Source organism: Microplitis demolitor, chromosome 6 (assembly GCF_026212275.2).
Source record: "Microplitis demolitor isolate Queensland-Clemson2020A chromosome 6, iyMicDemo2.1a, whole genome shotgun sequence".
In the NCBI taxonomy this organism is placed as follows: Eukaryota; Metazoa; Arthropoda; class Insecta; order Hymenoptera; family Braconidae; genus Microplitis; species Microplitis demolitor.
The window spans coordinates 7508720-7521824 of record NC_068550.1 but is presented as its reverse complement, the minus strand read 5'-3'; the positions used below and the strand labels follow the sequence as shown (position 1 = coordinate 7521824).

Below are 13105 nucleotides of genomic sequence, written 5' to 3'. Positions count from 1 at the left end.
CACGAGTTGATCGTGAAAAAGTTGGTCATTCATTAGTTTCCGACCAACTTTCTCAGAAAGTGTTCGTCAACTTATTGAATTTCCAACTTTTGCCACCAACTTTCTCAGAAAATGTCTATCAACTATTGGAGGTACCAACTGTTGGCGGTCAACTTGGTGTCCAGTTGCTGCTGCAAGTTTCTCTTCAGTTTCTCGCCAACTTGGCTATTAGGGATATCTTACTTAATATCCTTCAATGATGGTAAAAATGCGAAACGGGATTTTTATAGTTTTCCCTGATAGCCAAGTTGGCGAGAAACTGACGAGAAACTTGCAGCCGCAACTGGACACTAAGTTGACCACCAACAGTTGGTACCTCCAATAGTTGATAGACATTTTCTGAGAAAGTTGGTGGCAAAAGTTGGAAATTCAATAAGTTGACGAACACTTTCTGAAAAAGTTAGTGGCAAAAGTTGCTTGCAAAAGTTGGTGATCATAAGTTGACGGTAAGTTTACTTTCAATTTCCTCAAAAACTTGCATTCCAGTTGCGGCTCCATACTGGCGCCAACTTTCTGAGAAAGTTGGCGGTAACTTGTAGCCAAAAGTTGCAAAATCTAAAGTTGTTGACAACTTGTCGTCAAGTTGGTCAAAAACTAATGAATGACCAACTTTTTCACGATCAACTCGTGCTATCAGGGTTCGAGATGGTAAAGTACAGGGATCCTTCTACTGTAGATGGGCGACATTCTATGTAATTTCATTATTACCATCCGTTGTATGAATAGACAATTACGCCTGATGGTTTCCGATTGGTAATATAGATGTCATTATAATAGATCTCGATCGGAGTGAGATATCGCAAATGACATAGAAATTAATAATTGACTTGATTTAGAGTTTGCAATTGTAAAGTTGTAACCACGTGAGCATTTGATCTTTCTATAAATGTATCATTTTGTAATATTATGTGATAATATAGATTTGAATTATCAAGTAAGTAATCTTATAAGAAAACCTAAGATTTTTAATTTATATTATATCGTAAAGATCATATCTTGAAATTCCAATAAAATCCATTCCAAAGTACCAAAGCCACTTAATCACTCGTGCAAATCTATTTCCGAAAATTTAACTGAAAATAATAATTTCAGTATTTGTTCATAACTTAACACTTAACGGTGCTATCCTTCTATTGCTCAAGACGTAATTAAAAAAAACTTTGTTTCAGCAAATGACCATCTTTGACTACATAATTTTACCTTAACTATCGAAATAATATAAAATAATTTATTGAGTAGAACCATGAGTCAAGAAAAAAAAAAATTAACTTTTGGCAAAGATCTAAATCTTAAAGCAATCAAAGGTTGGATAGAAAAAAAAGCCATTGATGTTAACTCTGTTCTAACTTATTGCGAAGAAAAAGGTTGGACTTTCGTTCATATAGCTGCTGATACTTCTGATGAAGAATTGTTAGATTACTTATTAAAAAAAAAAGCAAACTTAAATATCAACAATGATGACTGGGGTACTCCCCTTCACATTGCTGTGACTCGTGAAAATATTAAAATTGTCAAAAGGTTGATCGAAAATGGCGCGGATATAAATAGTCCAAGAGGTTCCTTTGTTTGGACACCGTTACATACAGCGATAGAAAATCTTAATACTGAAGCGATCAAATTATTAATAGATAAAGGTGCTGACGTAAACGCTGCTTGTGATGATGAGATAAGAACCGGTTGCACACCCTTACATCTTGCGATTGAAACAAATAATGAAGAGATAGTCAAATTACTTATGAAAAAAAATGTTGATGTTAATGCTACAATGAAGTTATTTGGTTCGCCAATTTTTTCTGCTTCAACACTTGGAAACTCCGAAATAATTAAAAGTCTTATTAAACATGGTGCTGATATTAATTTGCCCGTTGACGATAAAGACTCTCCGTATTATCAGTTTACATCACTTCTAATTGCCGTTACGTTTAAACATCGCCAAGCTGTGAAAATCTTATTACAAAATGGTGCCAATGTTGATGCTATCACGGATCAAGCTGATACTGCGCTTCATCTTGCTGTTTTACATCCCGACGATGGAATTGTCGAAGAATTATTAAACGCTGGTATAGATGTTAATAACTTTAATCGTGAAAATAAGATAGCGTTTGACTATTGCGATGATGAATCAACGTGTAAATTACTTAAAGAACATATTGTTAAATTGAAAACAGCTAAAATATTTATACATAAAAAAAATATAGATGTTATACTTAAAGATGCAGAGTTGAAAAATTTACGATTTGAATGTCTTCAGGAAATCGAAAAACTAAAAACTACTGAAATTGGGACGGGTTTAACATTTTATGAACTATTAAATGATATCAAGGGTAAATTGTCAGTATCAAATAAAAATTTTGATGAGATATCGATGATTCCCAAGAAAACAATTGTTGAAAAATTTCCTTTGTATGCTAATCTATTAGTAAGACGTTTAAATAAAATTGGTAAAAAATAAGCGTTTATTGATATTAAGGGTTAAGTGATTATGATTTTGTATGTATGTTAGTTCAATAAAAATAAATTTCAATAAGAATCGCAAAGTATTGAAACTGTTTACTTTCATGTGTGTGTCTTTCGATTAATCGATAGAAAAAAAAAACCCGAATAATGAAAATCACTTAAACAATTAAATAGTGAGACAAAAAATTTCAATTATTTTTAGTTTCACTTAATATTAGATATTCAGAATACTGAATTATTTTCACATAACATTTCTTAGGTATATTTAAATTGACTAATTAGATACAACAGAATACAACCATTGAAAAGCATTAAGAAGAATCATTTTGAATTGGTGTAAATTTTTACCGATGCCAGTAATCAAATCTGCAAATGCTACAACAAAAAAACAAAATGGTATCAATTACGCCGCAATGATAAATCGTTATTAGGAGCACATATTACAGCGCAATGAAAAATAAAATATATGACTCGATCAAAGACTTTGTACAAGGATACAAAACAAAGTAAACGAAATTGACAATAACGCGGAAAAATAGACAAATTACGTTAACACTGAAGTGAACAATAACGTTAGATTGAATAATTCTTACTTTCAGCATATTTATGACATTCCTTCAGGGTGTTTGAGTAGTGGCCATCACATCGACAGACGTTGTCATCGCATCGTGAATTTTCTAAGCAGTCTGATTGATTGGTACATGTCGCGTTCGGCAGACCAAAACAGCGGTCCACTTTCAGCTTGTATTCGAGTGGACACTGACATTTATTTCCGATACATCGCATTAAGTGTAGATGCTGACAATCATCGTCATCCGTGCATGAATCTCTGGCGTCTAAACATATCATATGTGAAGTGGCTGCAGACGTAAAAAGTAACGTTAGATTAAATAATTCTTACTTTCAGCATATTTATGACATTCCTTCAGGGTGTTTGAGTAGTGGCCATCACATCGACAGACGTTGTCATCGCATCGTGAATATTCTAAGCAGTCTGATTGATTAGTACATGTCGCGTTCGGCAGACCAAAACAGCGGTTCCCTTCCAGCTTGTACTCGAGTGGACACTGACATTTATTTCCGATACATCGCATTAAGTGTAGATGCTGACAATCATCGTTATCCGTGCATGAATCTCTGGCGTCTAAACATATCATATGTGAAGTGGCTGCAGACGTAAAAAGTAACGTTAGATTAAATAATTCTTACTTTCAGCATATTTATGACATTCCTTCAGGGTGTTTGAGTAGTGGCCATCACATCGACAGACGTTGTCATCGCATCGTGAATTTTCTAAGCAGTCTGATTGATTAGTACATGTCGCGTTCGGCAGACCAAAACAGCGGTTCCCTTCCAGCTTGTACTCGAGTGGACACTGACATTTATTTCCGATACATCGCATTAAGTGTAGATGCTGACAATCATCGTTATCCGTGCATGAATCTCTGGCGTCTAAACATATCATATGTGAAGTGGCTGCAGACGTAAAAAGTAACGTTAGATTAAATAATTCTTACTTTCAGCATATTTATGACATTCCTTCAGGGTGTTTGAGTAGTGGCCATCACATCGACAGACGTTGTCATCGCATCGTGAATTTTCTAAGCAGTCTGATTGATTAGTACATGTCGCGTTCGGCAGACCAAAACAGCGGTTCCCTTCCAGCTTGTACTCGAGTGGACACTGACATTTATTTCCGATACATCGCATTAAGTGTAGATGCTGACAATCATCGTTATCCGTGCATGAATCTCTGGCGTCTAAACAAATCATATGTGAAGTGGCTGCAGACGTAAAAAGTAACGTTAGATTAAATAATTCTTACTTTCAGCATATTTATGACATTCCTTCAGGGTGTTTGAGTAGTGGCCATCACATCGACAGACGTTGTCATCGCATCGTGAATTTTCTAAGCAGTCTGATTGATTAGTACATGTCGCGTTCGGCAGACCAAAACAGCGGTTCCCTTCCAGCTTGTACTCGAGTGGACACTGACATTTATTTCCGATACATCGCATTAAGTGTAGATGCTGACAATCATCGTTATCCGTGCATGAATCTCTGGCGTCTAAACATATCATATGTGAAGTGGCTGCAGACGTAAAAAGTAACGTTAGATTAAATAATTCTTACTTTCAGCATATTTATGACATTCCTTTAGGGTGTTTGAGTAGTGGCCATCACATCGACAGACGTTGTCATCGCATCGTGAATTTTCTAAGCAGTCTGATTGATTAGTACATGTCGCGTTCGGCAGACCAAAACAGCGGTTCCCTTCCAGCTTGTACTCGAGTGGACACTGACATTTATTTCCGATACATCGCATTAAGTGTAGATGCTGACAATCATCGTTATCCGTGCATGAATCTCTGGCGTCTAAACATATCATATGTGAAGTGGCTGCAGACGTAAAAAGTAACGTTAGATTAAATAATTCTTACTTTCAGCATATTTATGACATTCCTTCAGGGTGTTTGAGTAGTGGCCATCACATCGACAGACGTTGTCATCGCATCGTGAATTTTCTAAGCAGTCTGATTGATTAGTACATGTCGCGTTCGGCAGACCAAAACAGCGGTTCCCTTCCAGCTTGTACTCGAGTGGACACTGACATTTATTTCCGATACATCGCATTAAGTGTAGATGCTGACAATCATCGTTATCCGTGCATGAATCTCTGGCGTCTAAACATATCATATGTGAAGTGGCTGCAGACGTAAAAAGTAACGTTAGATTAAATAATTCTTACTTTCAGCATATTTATGACATTCCTTCAGGGTGTTTGAGTAGTGGCCATCACATCGACAGACGTTGTCATCGCATCGTGAATTTTCTAAGCAGTCTGATTGATTAGTACATGTCGCGTTCGGCAGACCAAAACAGCGGTTCCCTTCCAGCTTGTACTCGAGTGGACACTGACATTTATTTCCGATACATCGCATTAAGTGTAGATGCTGACAATCATCGTTATCCGTGCATGAATCTCTGGCGTCTAAACATATCATATGTGAAGTGGCTGCAGACGTAAAAAGTAACGTTAGATTAAATAATTCTTACTTTCAGCATATTTATGACATTCCTTCAGGGTGTTTGAGTAGTGGCCATCACATCGACAGACGTTGTCATCGCATCGTGAATTTTCTAAGCAGTCTGATTGATTAGTACATGTCGCGTTCGGCAGACCAAAACAGCGGTTCCCTTCCAGCTTGTACTCGAGTGGACACTGACATTTATTTCCGATACATCGCATTAAGTGTAGATGCTGACAATCATCGTTATCCGTGCATGAATCTCTGGCGTCTAAACATATCATATGTGAAGTGGCTGCAGACGTAAAAAGTAACGTTAGATTAAATAATTCTTACTTTCAGCATATTTATGACATTCCTTCAGGGTGTTTGAGTAGTGGCCATCACATCGACAGACGTTGTCATCGCATCGTGAATTTTCTAAGCAGTCTGATTGATTAGTACATGTCGCGTTCGGCAGACCAAAACAGCGGTTCCCTTCCAGCTTGTACTCGAGTGGACACTGACATTTATTTCCGATACATCGCATTAAGTGTAGATGCTGACAATCATCGTTATCCGTGCATGAATCTCTGGCGTCTAAACATATCATATGTGAAGTGGCTGCAGACGTAAAAAGTAACGTTAGATTAAATAATTCTTACTTTCAGCATATTTATGACATTCCTTCAGGGTGTTTGAGTAGTGGCCATCACATCGACAGACGTTGTCATCGCATCGTGAATTTTCTAAGCAGTCTGATTGATTAGTACATGTCGCGTTCGGCAGACCAAAACAGCGGTTCCCTTCCAGCTTGTACTCGAGTGGACACTGACATTTATTTCCGATACATCGCATTAAGTGTAGATGCTGACAATCATCGTTATCCGTGCATGAATCTCTGGCGTCTAAACATATCATATGTGAAGTGGCTGCAGACGTAAAAAGTAACGTTAGATTAAATAATTCTTACTTTCAGCATATTTATGACATTCCTTTAGGGTGTTTGAGTAGTGGCCATCACATCGACAGACGTTGTCATCGCATCGTGAATTTTCTAAGCAGTCTGATTGATTAGTACATGTCGCGTTCGGCAGACCAAAACAGCGGTTCCCTTCCAGCTTGTACTCGAGTGGACACTGACATTTATTTCCGATACATCGCATTAAGTGTAGATGCTGACAATCATCGTTATCCGTGCATGAATCTCTGGCGTCTAAACATATCATATGTGAAGTGGCTGCAGACGTAAAAAGTAACGTTAGATTAAATAATTCTTACTTTCAGCATATTTATGACATTCCTTCAGGGTGTTTGAGTAGTGGCCATCACATCGACAGACGTTGTCATCGCATCGTGAATTTTCTAAGCAGTCTGATTGATTAGTACATGTCGCGTTCGGCAGACCAAAACAGCGGTTCCCTTCCAGCTTGTACTCGAGTGGACACTGACATTTATTTCCGATACATCGCATTAAGTGTAGATGCTGACAATCATCGTTATCCGTGCATGAATCTCTGGCGTCTAAACATATCATATGTGAAGTGGCTGCAGACGTAAAAAGTAACGTTAGATTAAATAATTCTTACTTTCAGCATATTTATGACATTCCTTCAGGGTGTTTGAGTAGTGGCCATCACATCGACAGACGTTGTCATCGCATCGTGAATTTTCTAAGCAGTCTGATTGATTAGTACATGTCGCGTTCGGCAGACCAAAACAGCGGTTCCCTTCCAGCTTGTACTCGAGTGGACACTGACATTTATTTCCGATACATCGCATTAAGTGTAGATGCTGACAATCATCGTTATCCGTGCATGAATCTCTGGCGTCTAAACATATCATATGTGAAGTGGCTGCAGACGTAAAAAGTAACGTTAGATTAAATAATTCTTACTTTCAGCATATTTATGACATTCCTTCAGGGTGTTTGAGTAGTGGCCATCACATCGACAGACGTTGTCATCGCATCGTGAATTTTCTAAGCAGTCTGATTGATTAGTACATGTCGCGTTCGGCAGACCAAAACAGCGGTTCCCTTCCAGCTTGTACTCGAGTGGACACTGACATTTATTTCCGATACATCGCATTAAGTGTAGATGCTGACAATCATCGTTATCCGTGCATGAATCTCTGGCGTCTAAACAAATCATATGTGAAGTGGCTGCAGACGTAAAAAGTAACGTTAGATTAAATAATTCTTACTTTCAGCATATTTATGACATTCCTTCAGGGTGTTTGAGTAGTGGCCATCACATCGACAGACGTTGTCATCGCATCGTGAATTTTCTAAGCAGTCTGATTGATTAGTACATGTCGCGTTCGGCAGACCAAAACAGCGGTTCCCTTCCAGCTTGTACTCGAGTGGACACTGACATTTATTTCCGATACATCGCATTAAGTGTAGATGCTGACAATCATCGTTATCCGTGCATGAATCTCTGGCGTCTAAACATATCATATGTGAAGTGGCTGCAGACGTAAAAAGTAACGTTAGATTAAATAATTCTTACTTTCAGCATATTTATGACATTCCTTCAGGGTGTTTGAGTAGTGGCCATCACATCGACAGACGTTGTCATCGCATCGTGAATTTTCTAAGCAGTCTGATTGATTAGTACATGTCGCGTTCGGCAGACCAAAACAGCGGTTCCCTTCCAGCTTGTACTCGAGTGGACACTGACATTTATTTCCGATACATCGCATTAAGTGTAGATGCTGACAATCATCGTTATCCGTGCATGAATCTCTGGCGTCTAAACATATCATATGTGAAGTGGCTGCAGACGTAAAAAGTAACGTTAGATTAAATAATTCTTACTTTCAGCATATTTATGACATTCCTTTAGGGTGTTTGAGTAGTGGCCATCACATCGACAGACGTTGTCATCGCATCGTGAATTTTCTAAGCAGTCTGATTGATTAGTACATGTCGCGTTCGGCAGACCAAAACAGCGGTTCCCTTCCAGCTTGTACTCGAGTGGACACTGACATTTATTTCCGATACATCGCATTAAGTGTAGATGCTGACAATCATCGTTATCCGTGCATGAATCTCTGGCGTCTAAACATATCATATGTGAAGTGGCTGCAGACGTAAAAAGTAACGTTAGATTAAATAATTCTTACTTTCAGCATATTTATGACATTCCTTCAGGGTGTTTGAGTAGTGGCCATCACATCGACAGACGTTGTCATCGCATCGTGAATTTTCTAAGCAGTCTGATTGATTAGTACATGTCGCGTTCGGCAGACCAAAACAGCGGTTCCCTTCCAGCTTGTACTCGAGTGGACACTGACATTTATTTCCGATACATCGCATTAAGTGTAGATGCTGACAATCATCGTTATCCGTGCATGAATCTCTGGCGTCTAAACATATCATATGTGAAGTGGCTGCAGACGTAAAAAGTAACGTTAGATTAAATAATTCTTACTTTCAGCATATTTATGACATTCCTTCAGGGTGTTTGAGTAGTGGCCATCACATCGACAGACGTTGTCATCGCATCGTGAATTTTCTAAGCAGTCTGATTGATTAGTACATGTCGCGTTCGGCAGACCAAAACAGCGGTTCCCTTCCAGCTTGTACTCGAGTGGACACTGACATTTATTTCCGATACATCGCATTAAGTGTAGATGCTGACAATCATCGTTATCCGTGCATGAATCTCTGGCGTCTAAACATATCATATGTGAAGTGGCTGCAGACGTAAAAAGTAACGTTAGATTAAATAATTCTTACTTTCAGCATATTTATGACATTCCTTCAGGGTGTTTGAGTAGTGGCCATCACATCGACAGACGTTGTCATCGCATCGTGAATTTTCTAAGCAGTCTGATTGATTAGTACATGTCGCGTTCGGCAGACCAAAACAGCGGTTCCCTTCCAGCTTGTACTCGAGTGGACACTGACATTTATTTCCGATACATCGCATTAAGTGTAGATGCTGACAATCATCGTTATCCGTGCATGAATCTCTGGCGTCTAAACATATCATATGTGAAGTGGCTGCAGACGTAAAAAGTAACGTTAGATTAAATAATTCTTACTTTCAGCATATTTATGACATTCCTTTAGGGTGTTTGAGTAGTGGCCATCACATCGACAGACGTTGTCATCGCATCGTGAATTTTCTAAGCAGTCTGATTGATTAGTACATGTCGCGTTCGGCAGACCAAAACAGCGGTTCCCTTCCAGCTTGTACTCGAGTGGACACTGACATTTATTTCCGATACATCGCATTAAGTGTAGATGCTGACAATCATCGTTATCCGTGCATGAATCTCTGGCGTCTAAACATATCATATGTGAAGTGGCTGCAGACGTAAAAAGTAACGTTAGATTAAATAATTCTTACTTTCAGCATATTTATGACATTCCTTCAGGGTGTTTGAGTAGTGGCCATCACATCGACAGACGTTGTCATCGCATCGTGAATTTTCTAAGCAGTCTGATTGATTAGTACATGTCGCGTTCGGCAGACCAAAACAGCGGTTCCCTTCCAGCTTGTACTCGAGTGGACACTGACATTTATTTCCGATACATCGCATTAAGTGTAGATGCTGACAATCATCGTTATCCGTGCATGAATCTCTGGCGTCTAAACATATCATATGTGAAGTGGCTGCAGACGTAAAAAGTAACGTTAGATTAAATAATTCTTACTTTCAGCATATTTATGACATTCCTTCAGGGTGTTTGAGTAGTGGCCATCACATCGACAGACGTTGTCATCGCATCGTGAATTTTCTAAGCAGTCTGATTGATTAGTACATGTCGCGTTCGGCAGACCAAAACAGCGGTTCCCTTCCAGCTTGTACTCGAGTGGACACTGACATTTATTTCCGATACATCGCATTAAGTGTAGATGCTGACAATCATCGTTATCCGTGCATGAATCTCTGGCGTCTAAACATATCATATGTGAAGTGGCTGCAGACGTAAAAAGTAACGTTAGATTAAATAATTCTTACTTTCAGCATATTTATGACATTCCTTCAGGGTGTTTGAGTAGTGGCCATCACATCGACAGACGTTGTCATCGCATCGTGAATTTTCTAAGCAGTCTGATTGATTAGTACATGTCGCGTTCGGCAGACCAAAACAGCGGTTCCCTTCCAGCTTGTACTCGAGTGGACACTGACATTTATTTCCGATACATCGCATTAAGTGTAGATGCTGACAATCATCGTTATCCGTGCATGAATCTCTGGCGTCTAAACATATCATATGTGAAGTGGCTGCAGACGTAAAAAGTAACGTTAGATTAAATAATTCTTACTTTCAGCATATTTATGACATTCCTTCAGGGTGTTTGAGTAGTGGCCATCACATCGACAGACGTTGTCATCGCATCGTGAATTTTCTAAGCAGTCTGATTGATTAGTACATGTCGCGTTCGGCAGACCAAAACAGCGGTTCCCTTCCAGCTTGTACTCGAGTGGACACTGACATTTATTTCCGATACATCGCATTAAGTGTAGATGCTGACAATCATCGTTATCCGTGCATGAATCTCTGGCGTCTAAACAAATCATATGTGAAGTGGCTGCAGACGTAAAAAGTAACGTTAGATTAAATAATTCTTACTTTCAGCATATTTATGACATTCCTTCAGGGTGTTTGAGTAGTGGCCATCACATCGACAGACGTTGTCATCGCATCGTGAATTTTCTAAGCAGTCTGATTGATTAGTACATGTCGCGTTCGGCAGACCAAAACAGCGGTTCCCTTCCAGCTTGTACTCGAGTGGACACTGACATTTATTTCCGATACATCGCATTAAGTGTAGATGCTGACAATCATCGTTATCCGTGCATGAATCTCTGGCGTCTAAACATATCATATGTGAAGTGGCTGCAGACGTAAAAAGTAACGTTAGATTAAATAATTCTTACTTTCAGCATATTTATGACATTCCTTCAGGGTGTTTGAGTAGTGGCCATCACATCGACAGACGTTGTCATCGCATCGTGAATTTTCTAAGCAGTCTGATTGATTAGTACATGTCGCGTTCGGCAGACCAAAACAGCGGTTCCCTTCCAGCTTGTACTCGAGTGGACACTGACATTTATTTCCGATACATCGCATTAAGTGTAGATGCTGACAATCATCGTTATCCGTGCATGAATCTCTGGCGTCTAAACATATCATATGTGAAGTGGCTGCAGACGTAAAAAGTAACGTTAGATTAAATAATTCTTACTTTCAGCATATTTATGACATTCCTTTAGGGTGTTTGAGTAGTGGCCATCACATCGACAGACGTTGTCATCGCATCGTGAATTTTCTAAGCAGTCTGATTGATTAGTACATGTCGCGTTCGGCAGACCAAAACAGCGGTTCCCTTCCAGCTTGTACTCGAGTGGACACTGACATTTATTTCCGATACATCGCATTAAGTGTAGATGCTGACAATCATCGTTATCCGTGCATGAATCTCTGGCGTCTAAACATATCATATGTGAAGTGGCTGCAGACGTAAAAAGTAACGTTAGATTAAATAATTCTTACTTTCAGCATATTTATGACATTCCTTCAGGGTGTTTGAGTAGTGGCCATCACATCGACAGACGTTGTCATCGCATCGTGAATTTTCTAAGCAGTCTGATTGATTAGTACATGTCGCGTTCGGCAGACCAAAACAGCGGTTCCCTTCCAGCTTGTACTCGAGTGGACACTGACATTTATTTCCGATACATCGCATTAAGTGTAGATGCTGACAATCATCGTTATCCGTGCATGAATCTCTGGCGTCTAAACATATCATATGTGAAGTGGCTGCAGACGTAAAAAGTAACGTTAGATTAAATAATTCTTACTTTCAGCATATTTATGACATTCCTTCAGGGTGTTTGAGTAGTGGCCATCACATCGACAGACGTTGTCATCGCATCGTGAATTTTCTAAGCAGTCTGATTGATTAGTACATGTCGCGTTCGGCAGACCAAAACAGCGGTTCCCTTCCAGCTTGTACTCGAGTGGACACTGACATTTATTTCCGATACATCGCATTAAGTGTAGATGCTGACAATCATCGTTATCCGTGCATGAATCTCTGGCGTCTAAACAAATCATATGTGAAGTGGCTGCAGACGTAAAAAGTAACGTTAGATTAAATAATTCTTACTTTCAGCATATTTATGACATTCCTTCAGGGTGTTTGAGTAGTGGCCATCACATCGACAGACGTTGTCATCGCATCGTGAATTTTCTAAGCAGTCTGATTGATTAGTACATGTCGCGTTCGGCAGACCAAAACAGCGGTTCCCTTCCAGCTTGTACTCGAGTGGACACTGACATTTATTTCCGATACATCGCATTAAGTGTAGATGCTGACAATCATCGTTATCCGTGCATGAATCTCTGGCGTCTAAACATATCATATGTGAAGTGGCTGCAGACGTAAAAAGTAACGTTAGATTAAATAATTCTTACTTTCAGCATATTTATGACATTCCTTCAGGGTGTTTGAGTAGTGGCCATCACATCGACAGACGTTGTCATCGCATCGTGAATTTTCTAAGCAGTCTGATTGATTAGTACATGTCGCGTTCGGCAGACCAAAACAGCGGTTCCCTTCCAGCTTGTACTCGAG

The 13105-nt window shown here is 39.3% G+C and overlaps 1 protein-coding gene across 1 annotated transcript; it reads left to right on the top strand.

Annotated features, from left to right (window-relative positions):
* The first annotated feature begins 807 nt into the window (after positions 1-807).
* Positions 808-2584, top strand: LOC103575080 (putative ankyrin repeat protein RF_0381). Its single transcript, XM_008554698.3, has 2 exons — positions 808-973; positions 1209-2584. Exon 2 carries the CDS (start codon positions 1283-1285, stop codon positions 2489-2491), a length of 1209 nt encoding a protein of 402 aa, XP_008552920.1. The 5' UTR covers positions 808-973; positions 1209-1282; the 3' UTR covers positions 2492-2584.
* Positions 2585-13105: the final 10521 nt, after the last annotated feature.